At 42.2% G+C, this 21,402-nt stretch overlaps 1 protein-coding gene across 10 annotated transcripts in view; it reads left to right on the forward strand.

Annotated features, from left to right (window-relative positions):
* CELF1 (CUGBP Elav-like family member 1) overlaps nucleotides 1-21,402 on the forward strand; it is a 69,634-nt gene that overhangs the window by 40,542 nt on the left and 7,690 nt on the right. For 4 of the 10 annotated variants that reach the window (XM_081798101.1, XM_081798098.1, XM_081798100.1 and 1 more), the window contains 10 exons: nucleotides 4,677-4,864; nucleotides 6,548-6,648; nucleotides 7,009-7,057; nucleotides 12,417-12,551; nucleotides 13,099-13,178; nucleotides 13,503-13,664; nucleotides 16,357-16,432; nucleotides 17,923-18,051; nucleotides 18,389-18,499; nucleotides 19,219-19,404. In XM_081798101.1, coding sequence (XP_081654227.1) covers nucleotides 4,687-4,864; nucleotides 6,548-6,648; nucleotides 7,009-7,057; nucleotides 12,417-12,551; nucleotides 13,099-13,178; nucleotides 13,503-13,664; nucleotides 16,357-16,432; nucleotides 17,923-18,051; nucleotides 18,389-18,499; nucleotides 19,219-19,404 — 1,207 coding nt within the window. In that variant the 5' untranslated portion in view covers nucleotides 4,677-4,686. The remainder of the gene's footprint in view (nucleotides 1-4,676; nucleotides 4,865-6,547; nucleotides 6,649-7,008; nucleotides 7,058-12,416; nucleotides 12,552-13,098; nucleotides 13,179-13,502; nucleotides 13,665-16,356; nucleotides 16,433-17,922; nucleotides 18,052-18,388; nucleotides 18,500-19,218; nucleotides 19,405-21,402) is intronic. The other 6 variants (XM_081798103.1, XM_081798102.1, XM_081798104.1 and 3 more) reach the window with 6 other exon arrangements.

A 21,402-nucleotide genomic window follows, 5' to 3' on the forward strand; every position in this document is an offset into this window, starting at 1 on the left:
AGTTTGTTTCCTGAGATTAAGAATTCCTCATATCAGTGAGGTCATATGATATATGTCTTTCTCTGATTGACTTATTTCGCTTAGCGTAACACCCTCCAGTTCCATCCACGTCGTTGCAAATGGCAAGATCTCATTCCTTTTGATGGCTGCATAATATTCCATTGTATATATATACACCACATCTTCTTTATCCATTCATCTGTTGATGGACATTTTGGCTCTTTCCACAGTTTGTAGGCCAGGAGGTTTTGAAAGAGAGATAGGAGAAAGAGAAAAGAGGGTTTAAGAATTCTGAACAAATACGTGCTTTGAAAGTAAGTTTTCTCTCTCCTGTCTCTCTTCCAGATTGGTTCTCTGTTTTATTTTCCTGGGGCATGTTCTATCAAGAATCAGGGTAGACAAGGCAGCATCTGGTCTTGGTTTTTCATAATTTCTTATTCTTAATGATTTGCCAGTTGCTGCCAGAAACATTAAAAGAGGTGGGTTGGTGCTGTGCCTGTCCCCTAAAACACTTGCTGCCGCCTCATGTCTCTCCTTCCCTCACTGCTATGGGCCCTGCTTTTCCTCTCTTCCATCCTACTCTCAGGTCAATACTTTCACAGAGGATAAGAATTTCCATAGACTTGAGTGCCTGGGTGGCTCAGTCGTTAAGCGTCTCCCTTCAGCGCAGGTCATGATTGGGATTGAGCCCCACCTGGGGCTCCCTGCTCAGCGGGGAGTCTGCTTCTCCCTCTGCCTGCCAATCTGCCTACTTGTGCTCTTTCTGTCTCTCTGTCAAATAAATAAAATCTTTAAAAAAAAAAAAATTTCCATAGACTTGCCTCTTAGGAATGACAGGGACAGTATAGGTCCTTCTCCGGGGGGCTGCTGAATTCATTGGTTCTTGAGTGGGCATAATAAATAGCGATAATTTGGGGCGCCTGGGTGGCTCAGTTGTTGGGCGTCTGCCTTCGGCTCAGGGTCCTGGGATCGAGCCCCACATCGGGCTCCCTGCTCCGCGGGAAGCCTGCTTCTCCCTCTCCCACTCCCCCTGCTTGTGTTCCTCTCTTGCTGTCTCGCTCTGTCTGTCAAATAAAATCTTTAAAAAAATAAAATAGCGATAATTTAAGATCACGGACTCTGAAGAGCTCTCCATCAACGGGGAGGTAAGGCACACATTTGAGAGTGTTTTTAGTGATATATGGAGTAAATGCCATACGTGGATGATGTGGGGTCCTTGCCATATCACACTGAGAGTCTTGTCCCCAGGTGACTTGTGCAGTGGTGACTTTTAACTAAGGACAACATGCATACTGGAACTATGTGTGGAAGGTTGAGGATAGAAGAACATTGTTCTCTGACACAGTAACAGTTGATATCCACATTTTTCTTATTCAAAAACCACATTCCACATAGTGTCAGTCCTGTATAACTAAGTGCCCACTGTTTGTCTCTAACAAACAGTGGGCACTTAGTTATACAGGACACCAGTTACCTGATGTCCACGCATCTTCAACCTGGCCTGATAATTTGCTACACTCTAGAAGTGCTTCTCGGATTGGTGAAGGACAGTGTTCTATGCCTGCTGCCACCCGACTTATAAACCACAATAAAAACATTTTAGTAGGAAAACAAAATAAGGCATAAGCTTGCATTTCATATCTTTTTATTATCACTAGATGGAATATATATATATAAAGTTACTTAGCTCAATTGCTGTAAAAGTTTCTAAAGGGTTTGAAGATTTCCCCTGCTCCTTAGGCACTTTTTTTTTTAAGATTTTATTTATTTGCGAGAGAGAATGAGAGACAGCATGAGAGGGAGGAGGGTCAGAGGGAGAAGCAGACTCCCTGCTGAGCAGGGAGCCTGATGTGGGACTCGATCCCGGGACTCCAGGATCATGACCCGAAGGCAGTCGCTTAATCAACTGAGCCACCCAGGCGCACCGGCACTTTATTTTTTTAAATTTTTTTATTTTTAAATATTTTTTTATTTATTTATTTGACAGAGACAGAGATAGCGAGAGCAGTTACACAAGCAGCGGGAGTGGGAGAGGGAGAAGCAGGCTTCCCGCTGAGCAGGGAGTCCGATGTAGGACTCGATCCCAGGACTCTGGGATCATGACCTGAGCCGAAGGCAGACGCTTAACGACTGAGCCACCCAGGCACCCTCCTTAGGCACTTTAAATAGCACTGGTCTAGGGGATTCTTCCAGCTCATGAATTGCTGTACACGGGGGGAAACGGTGGTTCATGGAGTGGGTAGACATGAAGAAATGGAGAAGGATTTGGAGAGTAAAGAGAAAGGGCATTTGTCTATAATGCCAAGTCTCCACTGTACTTTTGGATAAACCATAATTCATATATATTGACTGTGCTTATGCTTTTGCACTAAACTGTGATGTAGAAAATTTAGAAATGGCACACAAATATAGAAGGAAGGGACAGACTGAGAGCTGTTGCCTCCAGTGTAATTACGAATTGATAAACCCCCACCTCTTTTCAAAAATAGTGTCAGCGTCCTTATCATCAAAACATATTCTGAGCACCTAGAATAGAAATATGATTAAAGACCAGCGGCATTTTAATAAAATGATAATTAAACTTGTTGGAGGCAAGTTGTAGGGAGCGACCACCATTGTTTCATTAGTCATGAGGCTTGTTTTTTTTATTTATCACAGTAGCATGATTTCTGTTAGAACATTGCGATTAAGCTTCTAAAAGTAACTGCAAGTATATTTTTACAACAACTTGCCACACTTGGTTTTGAATTAGTAAAGGAAAGCCAATAAAACAATGCATTTCAAAACACTTGGGCAAAAAAAGATATCGATCCTGTGAGAATCAAATAATCACAGGCGATACTAGCTTATCTTTAATTCGTGAGCCCTCTTTGTGCACAGCATTCCTTTTTATCAGGATTAGTTGCTTAAATTAAAGGGGGGTTATTGAGAACAAGAAATTGCTCCCATCCCAGATCTGAGTACTTCTCTGAACCAGGTGCTGTACCAGGTGTGGCTGTAAGAATGAATAGCCAGTAAAACAGGTTCTGCCTTCAAGGAACTATCAGTCTAGTTGGGAGAGGTAGATACAGCCAGATGATGCTAAAAGGTGGTAAATACTATAATGAAGGTGGGAACTTAGTACTGTTTGAGTCCTGACGAGACTGACTAACCTGAAAGAGTATGGGAAACCTTCACAGACATCGTGACAAGAGTTGGTCTGTATATGCCACTTGTCTTACACTTTTGATATTTAGTGCTAGATTCAGGCAAGGTGACGTGTAATAGTCCCTGTGGGTGTTCAGTTACAAGAAATTTAGGAATTAATGGGGTGCCTGGGTGGCTCAGTCGGTTAAGAATCTGACTCTTGATTTCCGCTCAGGTCATGATCTCAGGGTAATGGGATAGAGCCCTGAGTTGGGCTCCACGCTCAATGGAGAGTCTGCTCGAATTTCTCCCCTGCTCCCTCTGTGCTTGTGTGCGCGTGCTCGCACGCATGCACACACTGTCAATCAGATCTTTTTAAAGAAGAAATACAGGAATTAAAATACAGAGGTTGAACAACCTGCATAGATCCAGCATTTTCATGGGTCTTCAGATACTGTTCAGAAGATAACGGTGGTGGAAAAACTATTGTTTTGCTAGAAAACTAGCATTTTATTTAGTGTTTATATTAGAACATGGCAAATTTGAATATGATGAAGTGATTTCTGGATTAAGCAGACACTAACAGAAAAGTTAACAATGCTAGCTATTTGGAATTTAAGTTGTTAATGGTTGAGATTAAGGCTAAGAGTAAGATCTTGGGCAGTGGTAGGAGAAGGACCTTAATTCATTCTGATTGGAAACATTTGTAGTCCAGGAAAGAATCTCCCTAGGTTCTTGGTAGTGGGAGGGATAAAAATGAAGATATTAAGTAGGAGCATTAAAAGTTTGATGTGATAGGATTGTGACAGTTTAAAAGGCACATGCCTTCCTCTTCCCACCCTCCCACCCAACCCCCACCAAAGTGGGGCTCAAACTCACAACTCTGAGATCAAGAGTCACATGTTCTACAGACTGAGCCAGCCAGGAGCCCCGGGCCAACATTGTTTCACTCTTCTTAGTTCAGGCCTTGGAAATCAAGTGCTTCTGTTCTAATGTCTGCTGAAAGAAAACTTTTACCTGTCATTGTATACATTGGGAGTCCTGAATCTTATTCCATAATCAATAGTCCTTTGTGATTTTTATGTACATTTATTTATTTATTTATTTATTTTATTCTTATGTTAATCCCCATACATTACATCATTAGTTCTAGATGAAGTGTTCCATGATTCATTGTGATTTTTATGTACATTTTTAAAAGTTTTGTTAACTGTGCTTCAAAACTATGAAAACTTGCATTAGAAACCTTACCTCTTAAGTTTGTCTGAGAATTCTCATGCTAGACAAGGAATGAGTGATGCTTGGTTCCTTAGTTAAAACCCAGGATGTCCTAATCAGAATGTGACTTCAGTTTGGGATCTAATGGAAGGCATGGCCATGGGTGAAGGGGAGGACTAGGGAACTCTGGTATATTGAATGGCAGTAGTAAAAAGAAGTAGAATTCTTTCCCCCTACTTTTTCAGGAAGTAGTTGAGATGTTTAAAGAAAAGAAACATCCCCCTGGAGAGCACCATGAATACGTAATAGAAGCTATATTTTGTTTCATGCAGCTCAAAGAAAATGAACGGCACGCTGGACCACCCAGACCAACCGGATCTTGATGCTATCAAGATGTTTGTGGGCCAGGTTCCGAGGACCTGGTCTGAGAAGGATTTGAGGGAACTCTTTGAACAGTATGGTGCTGTCTATGAAATCAATGTCCTAAGGGATAGGAGCCAAAACCCCCCTCAGAGCAAAGGTAAGGGCTTTGGGTTTTATAGGTAATTTCTGTCATGTGCTTGCTATCTCTCATTGCCAGAATGCTCCTCTGATCACATTCTAAAGGGAGGAACTATGTCCTTTTATAGTAGTTATAGTTTCCAGCCCAAACACATTTAATGGCATAAGAATAAAAAGTTAAGGTGACATCATGAGGATAATTTGTAAATTGGATCGTAGGTGGTCCTTTGCGAGAGCTCTAAATTCAAGAGACAGACTCATGAGTGTGTGTGTGTGTCTCTTGATCTTGGGAATGGAATGACAAAGTTGAAATAAACCAACCACATAAGGTTTTCTTTGGTGTTTTGGCTAGACTAAGCTGAAAGAAAAAGACTGTCCACACCATACCTGTGGATTTCTGTTAGTGTTACAGAGGCCTTGCAGGATGGCTTAGCAACCAGGAGGGACCTGTTTGTTGTAGCCTACAAGATGAATGGAAGAAAGGCTGAGCTACTTGCAGAAATACCTACCAAAGTAGAAGCTTTATGGAAACAATGGTAGAAAAGCCATTAGCTTTGCCCTCTACATGCACATGTAATATTCTTTTCCAAATAATCTATTTCAGAATAATTTTCTGTGGAAGCTGTTCTACAGTGCAGATGTAAGCAAGCAGGATTATTATATTTGAAGCCAGCTTAGTAACAGAGGATCTAGAAGCAGAGAAATCATTTTCTTTTTCTGGCATAGTTAACCAAAAATATAAAGTATTATAGTTTCTGAAAATGACTGGCGATATAACATGCAGTGATTTAGAATCTTAATTGGACTGATTTTGAAAGGAATCAGTATTGTATCTCACGGGACTAGGAGCCCATATTTACAAGACACACTTCTCCCCTCCTATCCCTAATAAAGATACAAAGCACAAAATCTGCAGATCTCCGTAGTCAGGGCCATGTGCTGTTAGAAGCTTAATTATATTTGATGAAAACCAAGGGTCCAAAAAAAGATACTAAGAGTTTCTTGCTCTTTCGTCATTTTATAATTTAATAAATGGTAATTATGTTTGAGGCATATGGTAGAAATTGGCTACAATGTAAGGAGTGATTTATTCTGAGAAAGAATGAGTTCCTGGTAGACTACAAGCTGCAAGAGTGCAGGGCCCCTGTCTCTTTTGTTTGTTCCTGAATGTCTTACCCCACATAACCTGGTGCTCCAACTAGGGTGGGTTGAATGGCATGGTACAGTGACATTTGTAAGGGAAGTTATCTTTCCCAGAGAAGTTAGAGGAGCAGCTAAAGAATTTTAGTAGAACTCAGAGACTATTAACAATAAAGAAAATGCATAGAAAGTAATGTAGGGTTTTTTCTGCTTCTCCGGGGGGTTGCTAATTTTATTTTATTTATTTTTTTTAAGATTTTATTTATTTATTTGACAGAGATAGCGAGAGCAGGAACACAAGCAGGGGGAGTGGGAGAGGGAGAAGCAGGCCTCCCGCTGAGCAGGAAGCCTGATGCGGGACTCGATCCCAGGACCCCGGGATCATGACCTGAGCTGAAGGCAGATGCTTAACGACTGAGCCACCCAGGCGCCCTGGGTTGCTAATTTTAATAAGCTTAGCCTTCTCTTTGAAGTTCCAGTATGTCCATGGAGGAGGGAGTACTCTAGGAATTATCTGCTTTCAAAGGACTGGTTTGATTTGGTGAAATTTTATTTATTGCAGGGTGCTGTTTTGTTACATTTTACACCCGCAAAGCTGCATTAGAAGCGCAGAATGCTCTTCACAACATGAAGGTCCTCCCAGGGGTAAGAAAGCTCCTACTAGTAAGTGGAACTGTGGTGGTTTTGACATATGGAACATACTTATGCATGTCAGGCACACACTGGAAAACATTTTGGGGAAAAGGTGACTGCCCGAGGGATTGATATGAAGGAAGACATAAAGGGAACATTTCAAAGAAGATAGGCTGAAAGTGGTTTAGTTCTCTCTTAGCCAAGAGAATTTTGACTTCTTGATTCAGATTCTGTCTATTTTGATATTTTGGAAAGAAATGATCACGAGACAGATGTGAGGTCAGAGAAAACTCAAGGCTCTAGTTTCGGCATTTCCTTTAGAGTCCTCGTTTATATTTCTGAATGCCTTCAATGTGTACAGTGATAATACGTATGCATTTTCTTTTTTAGATGCATCATCCTATACAGATGAAACCTGCCGACAGTGAGAAGAACAATGGTAAGCAAGTGTGTAAAGCCCTCCCCTTATAAGGTTTCTTCTAGTTTACTATTCGTTCTGATGGCATCTGGATTGTATTTGCTTTAAGCAATTGTTTTTAAGATTTTATTTATTTATTTGACAGAGAGAGGGAACACAAGCAGGGGGAGTGGGAGAGGGAGAAGCAGGCCTCCCGCCGAGCAGGGAGCCCGATGTGGGGCTCGATCCCAGGACCCTGGGATCATGACCTGAGCCGAAGGCAGACGCTTAAAGACTGAGCCACCCAGGCGCCCCTGTTGCTGGTTTTTTTTTTAATTGACATCTAAGTGACAAAATATTAAATTTATCTCAGGTGTGCAACATAATGATTCAGTACTTGTATATATTAGAAATGATCACCCATGATAAGTCTAGTTAGTATCTGTCATCATACAAAGGTCTAAAAATGATTTTCTTTCGGTGAGAATTTTTAAGATCTACTTTCTAAGCACCTTTTAAATATGCAGTATAGTACTATTAACTGGTAGTTTGTACCTTTTGATCCTTTTCACCCTTTTTGCCCACTCCCTTATGCCCGACCTCTGGCAACCATCAGTCCTTTTGAGTGTATCTGTGAACTTCGGGGGTGGGGGGGTGGGTTTGTTCGTTTGTTTTTTAAGGTTTTACATGTAAGTGAGATCAGACAGTATGTTTCTCTGTCTGAATTCTTTCAGTCAGCATAATGCCTGCAGGGTCCTTCTGTGTTGTCACAATGGCAAGATTCCATTCTTCTTTATGGCTGAATAATATCCAAGGTGTGTGTATGTGTGTACCCCACATTTTCTTTATCCGTTACCTCTTGATGGACACTTAGGTGGTTTCTGTCTCTTGGCTATTGAAAATAATGCTGCAGTGAACATGGGTGTGCAGCTTTTTTTCTTTTTTTAAGATTTTATTTTTACGTAATCTCTACACCCAATGTGGGACTTGAACTCACAACCCCAAGATCGAGAGTCGCACACTCCACTGACTCAGCCAGCCAGGCGCCCTGAGTGTGCAGCTTTTGGAGTTAGTGTTTTCATTTTCTTCAGATAAATACCCAGAAGTGGAATTGCTGGATCATATGGTTAGCTCTCTCTTAATTTTTTGAAGACCCTCCGTAGTAATTTTTACAGTGGCTGCAACCAATTTATATTCCCACCAACAGTACACAAGGGCTCTCTTCTTCACATTCTCACCAACTCTTGTTATTTCTTGTCTTTTTGATTATAGCCATTCTGACAGGTGTGAGGTGATACCTTATTGTGATTTTGATTTGCATTTCCCTGATAATTAGTGATGTTGAGCATCTTTTCATATACCTGGTGGCCATCTGTATGTCTTTGGAAAAATATCTGTTCACATCCTCTGCCTGTCTTTTAACCAGGTGTTTTGTTTCATTTGCTGTTGAGTTGTATGAGTCTGTATTTTATTTTATTTATTTATTTATTTTAATCTTTATGTTCCTTTATTGGAGCAAGATTCCTGACCAGTATACGGTGACGTATTACTAAACAAGACCTGTGCAGAAATTACATACTATCCATCTAGACAGGTTTTCATTACGCTTTGCCTATTGATGGAATAGTTCCATTTATAAAGTTTTATACATCAAAAAGCTTTGAATTTTGACCAGGCTGTCCATTAATTCATCTCTGAAAAAGTTAAGTGGCATTTAATTTTAGCTACTATAATTTACAGCATTAAAAAGCTTATGCATTAGGCAGCTTCCCAAAATGGTATCCTATGCACAGTGGCATTTAGCAGAGCAGGGCCCAGCATCTCACCCGGATTCACACAGACAGGCCTCGCTGGAGAGCTATATGCTAAATAGCTAGTACTTTGAGACAAAAGTACTCCTGAGTTTCTTACCACCAACACAAACTTCTTACTTTGAGAGTCTGTCTTCTCGGCCATATTTCATAGTACCAACGAAGACATGCCAGTAACTGCCTTGTGTGTAACTTGGCATTAGAGCACCAGGTCTGTCTGATGGTGGTGGCAGGCACTATTATTATATCCAGGTAAATAAAGGCCCATTTTTAAAAATGCCAATTTGAGACACAAATCAAGGGCACAACATAATCAGAACTGAGTTTTGAGCAATCTGGTATCCCGATTGATGTGAAGATTTTAGAAACTGACAGCAAATTGTACCCACGATGGCTCCTGGCTTTGGAGACATTACTACATTGATTCAGATCCCTTTCTCAGTCACACAGCCCTGAAGTCACCCTGCAAAGTGCGTATCAAAAAATACTGAGTCAGGGTGACAAAGTTTGACAATACGTTATACAAATCAAACTTGGAAAATCATATTAAATACACCTGTTTTTTTTTTTTTTTTTAAAGATTTTATTTATTTGACAGAGCACAAGCAGGGAGGGCAGCAGGCAGAGGGAGAGGGAGAAGCAGGCTCCCTGCTGAACAGAGAGCCCGATGCGGGGCTCGATCCCAGGACCTTGGGATCACGACCTGAGCCGAAGGCAGACGCTCAACGACTGAGCCACCCCGCCCCAAATATACCTGTTCTGAGCGAAAAGCATCAAATCCTTTGTGTACACATTTAGTTTTATTGTAACAAAGCAACTTGTACACTTTTAACGTTTAAAACTGAGCATCATCTCTCCTTTCCAGTGAAACAAAAAGAAAATTTAAAAATAAACAGGAACAAAATTACAATAGAGAATGTCAATTCCAAATAAGATCCTACAGGTTCTGCTGATTTTCTCATCGAGTGGCAGGGCTCAAGTCATCAGTAGGAGAGAGTTTTATTTTAAAAGTGTCATCTTAAACTGCAAGGATGTCTATTAAACATCACAATTAAACATGCCAAAGGAGAAGCCATGTTGTCAAAATGCCCACTTAACCCACCCAAACATCTCAAACCCATCCTTTGCTGTCCTTCTATAATCCCATTTTTTAAAGTTTTTTTTTTCTTTTTTTTAAACAAGAGAAAGTAGGTACATGTTGGTAAATGCTAACTGTCCATATTCACATAGGAACACAGTGTAATCTCTGAGCCCAATATACAGAGAAAGGAGGAAAAAAGCTAGAATTCTTTGCACTACTACACGGGCTTAGCACCCTCCAGCTTCCAGCAGAGCTAAGGGAGCAGAAGGTTTTTCTTTTTTCCCACAGACCATGGTGGTGTTGATTCCATAAAGTTTTTGTTGAGACAGGAAGGGATAAAAATGAATTTGGAACAGAAAGGGGTAGAGATTCTTTTCCCACTGTATTCTGCTCAAGGTATTTCCCCCCAAAATAAGTTGAAAACCATGGTATAAAGGAAGAGAAAAGAACTTCAAAAAACAGGGCGAATGAGCACAAGAGGAGAAAAGAAAAAAAAAAAAATTTGCTCCCAGGGACTGAAGAAAATTAAAAAAGGAAGGTTGGAATCCATCAGTGTTCCATTAGTCATCTTCTCCTTCATCCTCCTCTCCTTCCTCCCCCTCATCCTCCTCTCCTTCCTCTCCCTCATCATCATCTTCAACTTCACCTTCATCCTCATCTCCTTCTTCATTGATATTTTCCAGTCCTCCTCCTCCTTCATCATCATCATCATCATCATCATCATCTCCTTCCCCTTCTTCATCATTCATATCGGGAACCAAGTAGTACTGTAGTGGATTTGGCCAAATACCATCTTTGATGACCTCTCCTAACTCATCTGCACCTGTATCAGAATGGTCAGTAAACCAGGTGAAGAAGCTCTCTGGTTCCTCATGCTTTCTCTTCCTGCTGGCTTTATTCTGTGTTTGACTTGAACGTTTCATCAACTATGGGTCTTTATTTTAGATATTAACCTCTTATCAGATAAATGATTTACAAATATTCTCCCATTCAGTAGGTTGCCTTTGCATTTTGTTGGTGGTTTTCTTTGTAGAAGCTTTTTAGTTTGATGTAGCCCCACTTGTTTATTTTTGCTTTTGTTGTCTTTGTTTTTGGAGTCAGATCCAAAAAATCATCTCTAAGATCCATATTAAGGAGCTTTACTACTTCGGTTTTTAGGAGTTCTGTGGTTTCAGGTCTTTTAGGTTTTATGGTTTCAAGTCTAAGCCATTTTGAGTATGAAGTAAGATAGTAGTCCAGTGCACTAAGTAATCTATCATCTAGATTTTTTTTTTTTTCAGGGCACCTGGGTGGCTCAGCTGGTTAAGCATCTGCCTTCAGCTCAGGTCATGATCTCAGGGTTCTGAAATTGAGCCCTGCATCGGGCTCCTTCCTCACTGGGGAGTCTGCTTCTCCCTCTCACTGTCCCTCTGTGGTTGCTCATGCTCTCTCTCTCACTCTCCCTCTCCCTCTCTCAAATAAATAAAATCTTAAAAAATATTAAGATTTTATTTATTTGAGAGAGAGAGGAAGAGTGAAACAGAATGAGTGGGGGGAGGGGCAAAGGGAGAGGGAGAAGCAAACTGCTGAGCAGAGAGCCTGATGTGGAGCTTAATCCCAGGACCTTGGGATCATGACCTGAGCTGAAGGCAGATACTTAACCGACTGAGCCACCCCAGGCGCCGCTAAATAAAATCTTTTAAAAAATAAATAGTTTTTTTCCTTTTTTTTTTTTTTTAAAGATTTTATTTATTTATTCATGAGAGAGAGAGAGAGGCAGAGGGAGGAGCAGGCTCCCAAGGAGCAGGGAGCCCGATGCGGGACTCGATCCCAGGACCCTGAGATCATGACCTGAGCCAAAGGCAGACGCTCAACCATCTGAGCCACCCAGGCGCCCAGTTTTTTTCCTTTAAATATGGTAAATAATGAGATAGAGTTGATAGGTAAACAGTATAAGAACATTTTAGAGTAAACTAGGATGTCTTTGATCAGTATAATTTCTTATGGACAGAAATGGGGGTGGGAGGATGGACAAGTTAAGAAGAACATAGTCCTCAAGAGAATAATCAGAAAAGGAAAGTGACAGTTACACTCACTGAAAGGTGTGTTGTGTTTCTCTTGTCTTATCAGTTAAGTGTGAAGACTCATCCTTTGGTACAGTAGTACTGCTAGTAACAACAAACATCACTAAGTGCTAGGCAAGTGCTTTGCATGTAATACCTACAGCTACCTTTAAAATAAACGCGTTTATCCCTATTAATCAGAGGTGACAGTCATGGAATGGTTAAGTAACTTTCACAAGATCACAAAACTACAATTACGTCATCTAAATGCTTCCAATTTTAATTTTAAGGTACAATTGATATAAGAGGAGGTAGGTGCTAAATGATGAAAAAATGCTTATCTTGAATCCAGGTAATATGGTTTAGAGGCATAGAGCCAGGATTCAAACATAGTCTGACTCCAGAGTCTGTGCTACACGATCTCTTGTAGTAATAATATTCAAGCCTTTTGTGTTTTACTCTCTTAGCAGTGGAAGACAGGAAGCTGTTTATTGGTATGATTTCCAAGAAGTGCACTGAAAATGACATCCGAGTCATGTTCTCTTCATTTGGACAGATTGAAGAATGCCGGATATTACGGGGACCTGATGGCCTGAGCCGAGGTGGGTACATTTTTAGCTTTTAAAGATATTTAAATTTGGAGTCTCTTTTGGTTGGACCAGTGGAAACCAGTGTTCCCTAGCCAACATGGCCTTGTCACGATGGAGAGGTTGGGCTTGGTGTTGTAAATCTAGGTCCCATCATGGCTCCTCCTGCCAGTTGATTCCTTTAGAATTGTCCCAACCCCCTAAGGAGTCTACATTCTACACTTCAGTTTCATGTGTTAAAATTTTCTCTTTTTGTGCTTGGAGAGGTCCTTAATGCCAAAATGGAACACTTTCTTCTCAAGAGGAACTAGAGGATTATGATTCCTCCTTTATCCCCTTATCATGTACTTTCTTTCCTCTTGTGCTTCCCTGGTTTTTCATGAAAGCACCTAGCACTGTTATGATGTATCTGTCTCCTCCACTAGATCTTAAACCCCCTGAAGGCAGGAACCATAACTGTATTGCTAGCACAGTACTTGGCACATAGTAGGTGCTCAGTAAATGTCTATCAGATAATTAATAAGCAAATGAATGAATGAGTTATTGACACTTCTCTTACCAGGTTGTGCATTTGTGACTTTTACAACAAGAGCCATGGCACAGACGGCTATCAAGGCAATGCACCAAGCACAGACCATGGAGGTAGGGAGCAGATGAATGAAAGGGAAGGTTCCTTAGCCTGAGAGTACTAGGACAGCTGGCCATCAGAGCTCTGCAGCATGTACAGCGTCCGATTGCCCTAAAGGTTAAGTAGGCTAAACATCTTAAAGTTAAAAAATGATGCTCTCTTGAAGTTAACATATTAGAAGTAGCCCTTTTAAATTTGTCTTTTGCCACTTGTGTCTATCAGGAAGAGAGTCATTTGGCAGTGAATGAAATTAGAATGCATCTTGTGTGTCACTACAAAGGATTTTTTCTTTCACCCAGAAGGAGGAATTTGACCCTTTGGCTTTGGTGTTTTCATAGGGTTGCTCATCTCCCATGGTGGTAAAATTTGCTGATACGCAGAAGGACAAAGAACAGAAGAGAATGGCCCAGCAGCTCCAGCAGCAGATGCAGCAAATCAGCGCAGCATCTGTGTGGGGAAACCTTGCTGGTCTAAATACTCTTGGACCCCAGTATTTAGCAGTGAGTCTTTGTGGTTTGCTTTCTGCAGACTGTGCAAGCTCCCAGCTGTTTCTTCTTGTGCTGTCCCTAGCTAATAGACACAATGGCATTTACGACTTTAACGTGTCCAATTTTTTTATAAAACTTCAGGCCGTGCAATATTCTTTAAGTTACGTTAGTGTATCTGTCTCACCATCTTTCTTTCTCTTTTCTCTCTCATCACACATCTTGGGTTATATCTTGAGACTTCCGCTACTTTATTAAAGTGAAATCCTGATTTCCTGATACAAAGATTTAGAAAGATCTCATATGTCCCTGTCCCTTTAGTTTTCTTAAAAGAAGATCTTGAGGGAATCTTAACTACCAAATACCTTTCTCCATTTCTTTCTCCCAGATGCAGAAGGCATCTTTAAAATCCCAATTGAGTCTTCCCTGAAGAGTATGATAAATGTTTCTTCCCGCTGACTGAGAGGTCAAGATATTGATATGGACATTATTAAATGAGTATTACAGGTGTATATTTGAGTTTACTACATTGTAAATAGATCCTTTAATTTGATCTCTCTTTTGTTGAGTTTGAGTCATGTAGTCCAAAGGCTCCAGTTTGTTACTTAGTTTTACTAGATATACAATATATATTATAGGGGATCACCACTGCTTTAACCCTTGAAAGAATAGCAGACAGTACAAGACACTTAAAACTGTCTCACCTGTGAAGCTATCACCGAAGGAAAATCAGTGCTGAAACCATTAGATTTGTATGGATAGTCCCAGAAATATACACATAAGAATAATTATAGTCTTTCACTTCTCATCCTTTAAAACATTGTTCTACAGAAACAGAAGAAAGGCAATGATTTCTGTCCTTCAGTACTGAGTTTTGGCTAATTTGACACCAAATATGGCCTTCATATTTCTAAAACGTTAGAAGAAATCCCAGTTTTCCAGCTAGTATTTCTCTGAAGTCAAAAAATGTAGATGGGGGGTACCTGGGTGGCTCAGTTGGTTAAGTGTCTGCCTTCGGCTCAGGTCATGATTCTGGAGTCCCAGGATCGAGTCCCGCATCGGGCTCCCTGCTCAGCGGGGAGTCTGCTTCTCCCTCTGACCCTCTTCCTTCTTATGCTCTCTCTCTCTTTTTCTCTCTCTCAGATAAATAAAATCTTAAAAAAAATAAAGATCATCACATATCATTTAAAAAAAATGTAGATGGTTGATATATCTCAACAGGTTAAAATGTTTCTTAGGGCTAGAACATTGCTTATAAGTTCAGAAAATTCAGGAAGATTTTATTTTGGTCTTTTGCCAAAATGATAATATGTTGAAAATGATCTCCATGGTAATGCATTTGCTTTTCTTAGAGAGTTTTGAAGCTCTTTTTAGGGAAGACTCCCCTTTTTATTGCCAATGCCATATCCAGCAGTGCATGATGGTATTTGTTGAGAGCTGAAGTCTCTTTGTTTTAGTTAGACATGATCCCTGCCCTCAGAGCTGTTCTCATTTAGGGAGGAAATGAAGGTGCCAAGCACAGTATGCACAGTCCACCACTCGGAATTGAGCACATTGCCCGAGGTATTTCAGACAAAAATAAAGATGTGGGTGTATAAATGGTATATTATCATTAATTGTGAGGTTCTTTCTGGAATAGGTGGACTTGAACCTGATCTCTTTTGGACTAGAGCAGTGGTTCTTAATCTTTGTGGGGTGTGGACCCCGCTGAGAGGCTGATAAAAATTATGTGCATGCACATTTTTTCATTCTGTATCGGAGGTTTGTGGACCTCCTGAAACCTATATGGACTAAAGAGGTTCATGATGACAGGGAAACCAGGCCAGGTGTTTATGGGAATGAGCAACAGGTTGAATAAAGGATCCAGAAACAGGAATATCGGTTGTCCATAAGGAAAAGTGATTGGCTTTGAATGGAGCAAAGGTTTTCAGCAGGTTTGTTAGACACAGGTTACTATATGCTAAGATAGTGAATAAGGTCACAAAGATCCATAAGCTCATGGACAGGCCCTCTTGTTTTATTTGTTAGGGAACAACCATTGAAAGGGAATATACACTGAATTGATCTGTCAGTCAGTCAGTCATTTGGTCATCTGCAACAGTGGAGACCAATTTGTGGGGGAGGAGATAAATGGGGCTGGATGGATGCGTGAAGAGTGTGGAAAGACTGATTAGTCATGGGTCTGTTGTGACCAGCAAAGAAGGACTCCCAAGAAAGAAAGACCCTGAAATGGTTAGATTTGATATTTAAAGTAGTTGTGTGATGTAGAAATTGAATATTTAGGTGGAAACAATCTACAAAATAAGATGTGTGGCCCGAACTAAGGAGAACTTGGGAGAGAGGAACTAGAAGTGGTGGTCATCCATGTGTGGACACTCACTGCAGTGATTACATAGCTGCTTGAGTTGAGCTTAGTTCTCTGCTCTCCTCCTGTCCTCTCCTGTGCTGCCCTCTGTTGCCCAGGGACTTGAGCCTGGCTTAGTACTCAGTGAACGTAACTGTCTCCTGGGGCAGGGCTTTAGCCGTGTCATATTGTCCTGTGCTGTCATAAGCCTCATGTTTCTGTTGTGTTGGCTTGGGTTCTTGTCTTCAGCTCTCTTCTCTCTGGGGGCCTCTGCACTCTCGCTTTGCTGTGCTGTAGAGTTATCCCAGATGCAGAACCAGCCCTCACTCTCACTCTTGTTCTGTTTTTTGGTGTAATGTCTAGCTTTATTTGCAGCTCCTTCAGCAGACTGCCTCCTCTGGGAACCTCAGCACCCTGAGCGGCCTCCACCCGATGGGAGGTAAGTGTTTCACTGCTGTGGAGGAGCGGCAGCAACCAGGCCACGAGGCCCAGCCAACAGCAGTCTGAGAGTTTTGGACCGTTTGTACAGAAAACAGATGTTTTCCCACCCGTTTCATAAACCCAACGTGAGATGAACATCCCAGGACTCAACTGCCTTGTCTCTGGAAGGTGGCTCTTTTAGTTGCTATACAAGATTGCTCTGGGGTTGTCTGATGCTCTCCAGCCCTTTAAGTCTCTGTTGAGGAGGAAGATGGAGAAGAGCTGTTATTAGCACGAGTAGACTATCTGAAGCCGTTTTGATAAGGAGAAAATTGCAGGAACTCTTTATTTCCCCAATAAAGTGATTTTTCCAGTGACTCTTTGAAGCCTAAGACAGCATCCATGTAAATGGCTTACCAGAAACTGCTAGAACCTAGGCAGTTAGTTTACCTCTGTCTTATGCATGTTATTTCTTAGGTGAATTACCTTTTGTTGCTGTTAACGTGCACGGAAAACTTAATTGACAAATACTTAAGTTATGACAAAAGATGGGGCTCCACAGACAGACTTGAAGGTGGGGCTGTCAGACAAGTTAGTGGAGGGGGGGAGCGAAGCATTTCCAGTGCCCCCTGCTGCGACCCCTTCTGCAGTGGATTAAGGCTCAGCAGGTGCATTTGAGAAAGGGGTAGTCTTAAGTCAACTGCATTTTGCTATTTGAGAAATTTTGATAGGGGTTCACTTTGTCTCAAGGACTTGGAGTTTGCTATGTTTTTGGAAATTTGCTAGCTTGTAAATCTGTGTTGTAGTTCAGTTTTTATTCTCACTAACTCTGCCCCCAACCACCACCTCCCATCTGCTTTTCCCTCATCTAATAAATGGTTTGCAGCATACTGTCAGTGCAGTTCAGATTTCTTGCTCCTTTTAACTGTTGCTTGGAGGTTTTTTCCCCTCGGTGTTTTTCTCTCCTCCTACTAATGAGTAATCTGCTCTTCAGGTGGTGGTTTTTCTTTAGCCTTTCTCCTATTGCTTTTCTCACGTGCATCCTCCTCTGTCATTATCCCCCTTGGTCACCTGGATCCTGCTGCGTTTTCTGCCTGTCCACCTCCATTGGAAAGAGCAAATCCCCTATAAAGTATGAGTGAGGGGCTCAGATGCAGTTCCATTCTGTGCCACAAGTTTTATCATTTGTTGTTCTCTTGGACACCTGGCTTTGTGGTGGACCACAGACCTTACCCTGTCTTGGTTTCCTAATTGCCAGTCCCTTTTCTGAATATTCACTTGGGGTGGCATGCTATTGGATTGGATATCTTCTCTTGAGGCAATGATGTCAAGTTTCTTAATGAGTTGAGTGATATCTGAATCTTTTTTAGAGCCTTGTAGTGTTGCTTGTAAAGCTTATCTAGAATAGTTCCTCTTTGGGATCAGCCTTCACCAGTGTGTGCTGTCATTGATGGAACGGATACGAGGAACCCTTACGTGCTGGCTGATCTCTTGCTTTGGATGTTGCAGGGTTAAATGCAATGCAGTTACAGAATTTGGCTGCTCTAGCCGCTGCAGCTAGTGCAGCTCAGAACACACCAAGTGGTACCAATGCTCTCACTACATCCAGCAGTCCCCTCAGCGTACTCACCAGTTCAGGTAAGTGTGTTACTGGAACCAACATGCCCTTGTGTGCCTTGGGCAGAATCCCCAGAGAGGGGTCTGTCATTCTGGAGAGTAGTTAACATCTATTTCCAAAGGGGTCAGACTGTGAACAATTAATCTTCAAATGTCATCTTCTGACTTCAGAGAAATCTCATAATTTTTAGTTTGTTGTAACTGTTACTTGACTTTATGTCCTGCAGCGACAGTTATCGGAATCTGAAAACCTCTTTACTGAGAGAATACTTGAGTAGTATCAGTCTTGTGCTTTGGTTCCTGTTGACACGCGAAGCAGGTGTTGACTTGACTTTAACACCCCGGTTTCTGATCACAGGGTCCTCACCGAGCTCCAGCAGCAGCAGCTCTGTCAACCCCATTGCCTCCCTGGGAGCCCTGCAGACATTAGCTGGAGCAACGGCAGGCCTCAATGTCAGCTCTTTGGCAGGTGAGGGACAGCCCCTGGATGTCATTAGGCCATTCGTTGTGCAGGTAGCACATTTTAAACAACTGTGGTAGGTCACCATTAGAATGAACAGGGTGGCCCGGTAAAGTTAGAAATAATCATGGGATTTCAAGTCAGACCTGAGTTAAATCCCACCTCTGCCCCTTAACTAGCTGTAACATAATACCACCTAAGGTCATTTTCTCATCTGCGAAGTGGGAAAAGAACACTTTGAGGGTTGTTAAGTAAATGAGAACGTAGGTAAAGTGCCGAGCACATGGCTTAGTACAGTGTCAGGCATGTAGAATGTGTTTAAATAAATATTAGCTGCTATTTCGACGATAGGGTTTACCCACATCTTGTCCTAGACCACACACACCCCTTTTAGCACCCAAACCTGAGATGCTTATTTTACCACATTCCAATCTGTATGAGAAAGTGACAGAAAAGTCAAAGAGAAAATGGAGCAGGTCATGTGTAAGTGGTATCGCTTCCTGCACAGGTTGGAAAAAGGTAATGGGGAGAGCCACACGTGGGTGTGGCGTTTTTAATGTTCCCATGAGCGATAAGGCCTGGTGAGTGTCCTGAGATCTGACCAGTCAGATGGGTGGTCCTTCTCAGGGAGAAGCTGAGAGAGACCAAAAAGGGAGAACTTTGGAGTTTGTTTTTGGTGCCACTCGAGTCTTTCCAATATGTTAATCCTGCTCTTCCCCACCACCAAGGGATGGCTGCTTTAAATGGTGGCCTAGGGAGCAGTGGCCTTTCCAACGGCACCGGGAGCACCATGGAGGCCCTCACACAGGCTTACTCGGGAATCCAGCAATACGCTGCTGCAGCACTCCCCACTCTGTACAACCAGAACCTGTTGACACAGCAGAGTATTGGTGCTGCTGGAAGTCAGAAGGAAGGTGAGTAGAGAAGGGAGGCTACAGTTAAGGACTGGGAGGCCGGGGGGATTACTCTACTTGCAGCAGAGGTGAAGGCAGGGCAAAGGCCAAGAGGACCAGTCAGGCAGTCAGACCCATGCTTTTCTTTGGCACTGTCAAAGGTAGACTGATAAGCTCTGTAAACTGTACTCTGCTTTTGGAATGTTCTCTGGATGTGGCTCAGATCAGAACCTCTGTTTGCCCTCCTGTAATCAGGCTGCAGGTTTTATTTTTTTACTTTTTTATTTTATTTTTTAAAAAGATTTTATTTATTTGACAGAGACAGCGAGAGAGGGAACACAAGCAGGGGGAGTGGGAGAGGGAGAAGCAGGCACCCCGCCAATCCCAAGACCCGGAATCATGACCTGAGCTGAAGGCAGACGCTTAACGACTGAGCCACCCAGGCGCTCCCAGGCTGCAGGTTTTAGATGAAGAAGCATAGTGACCTTACTGTTTGACAGCATTTCGCTGTCTTTTGTTGTTGTTGTTGTTGTTAAGAAGTCGTCTTGGGCGCCTGGGTGGCTCAGTTGGTTAAGCGACTGCCTTCGGCTCAGGTCATGATCCTAGAGTCCCGGGATCGAGTCCCACATCGGGCTCCCTGTTCAGCGGGGAGTCTGCTTCTCCCTCTGACCCTCCTCCCTCTCATGCTCTCTGTCTCTCATTCTCTCTCTCGCAAATAAATAAAATCTTAAAAAAAAAAAAGTCTGTGGATTACAAACTTGTCAGAGGATATTTTCTGTCTGGGTGTCCCTTTTAAGCTCTGTTATTTGGCGTTTTCCTCATTTTTTTGATCTCCATTTTTCCTAATTGAGGACACACTGAAGATGATGGGACAGAAAGAGTTATGGCCCATGTGTTGGTGAATTGGGAAGTGTGTACTTTGACATAAATAAGGAGAGACTTTCTAGGCAGAAAGAGGCCTGACAGTGGTTTGCGTGAATACAGAGTCCTGCTGACACCTCAGTGCTCGTAGTTTACTGGATTTCTGTGGCCAGAAGCTGGCAAGGTTTAAGCACTAATGTGGGGGAAAGACACGTATCCTCTCTTGCCACGGCAGCAAGGACTCCTGGTATTGTGCGTCCTCACCTGCTCTCAATCAAGATGCTTCTGTGCGCTAGGATGTGGTAGTAGGGGAACTGAAAGAACTGTGGAGACAGACAGTAAAGCAGGAAAGGCATGAGGTGTTCCACATGATGCTCTGAAGACTGATGAATGGGAAAGAGGGATGGAGGGATAGAGAATGCCAGAGGCATAGCATTTTGTGTAGAATGGTCAGAGGTCTCTAATTTCACATCTAAGCAGAGTCCAGAGGAAGTAAGGAAGCAAGCCATGCCTAAATCTAGAGCAAGAAGAGTAATGGGGGCAGAGGAGCACCAACTGCAAAGGCCCTGAGGCAGCACTGTTCTGTAATGTGTTTGTCAACAGCAGGGAGGCCGGGTGGTTGGAGAATGGCTGGACTGCAATTGTAATAAGGCTTCTTTGGTTAGAAAGTCATTGAGCATAAGTGGTTGGAAAAGGAAAGCATATTCTATTTTTGAGCTCAGTGTTAATCATAGGCACTTTTTATTTTATTTTTTTAAGATTTTATTTATTTATTTGACAGAGAGACACAGTGAGAGAGGGAACACAAGCAGGGGGAGTGGGATGGGGAAGCAGGCTTCCCGCTGAGCACGGAGCCCGATGTGGGGCTCTGGGATCATGACCTGAGCCAAAGGCAGATGCTCAACGACTGAGCCACCCAGGCGCCCCCATAGGCACTTTTTAAAATATAATTTCTTTTTATTGAGGTGCACTTTACATACGGTAAAATTCACCCTTTTGGGAATATATAGCTCTGTGAGCTTTAGTGAACGCATACAGTCATGTAACCACATTCACAGATGGAGAATGTTTCCATCACCCCCAGAAATTCCCTCATGTCCCTTTGTAGTCATTCCTTGTCCCCACCTCCTGCCTTGGAACTGCCAGTCTCTTGCTGTC

The sequence above is a fragment of the Leptonychotes weddellii genome, chromosome 11, assembly GCF_054177405.1.
Source record: "Leptonychotes weddellii isolate Sample4059 chromosome 11, ASM5417740v2, whole genome shotgun sequence".
Lineage (NCBI taxonomy): Eukaryota > Metazoa > Chordata > Mammalia > Carnivora > Phocidae > Leptonychotes > Leptonychotes weddellii.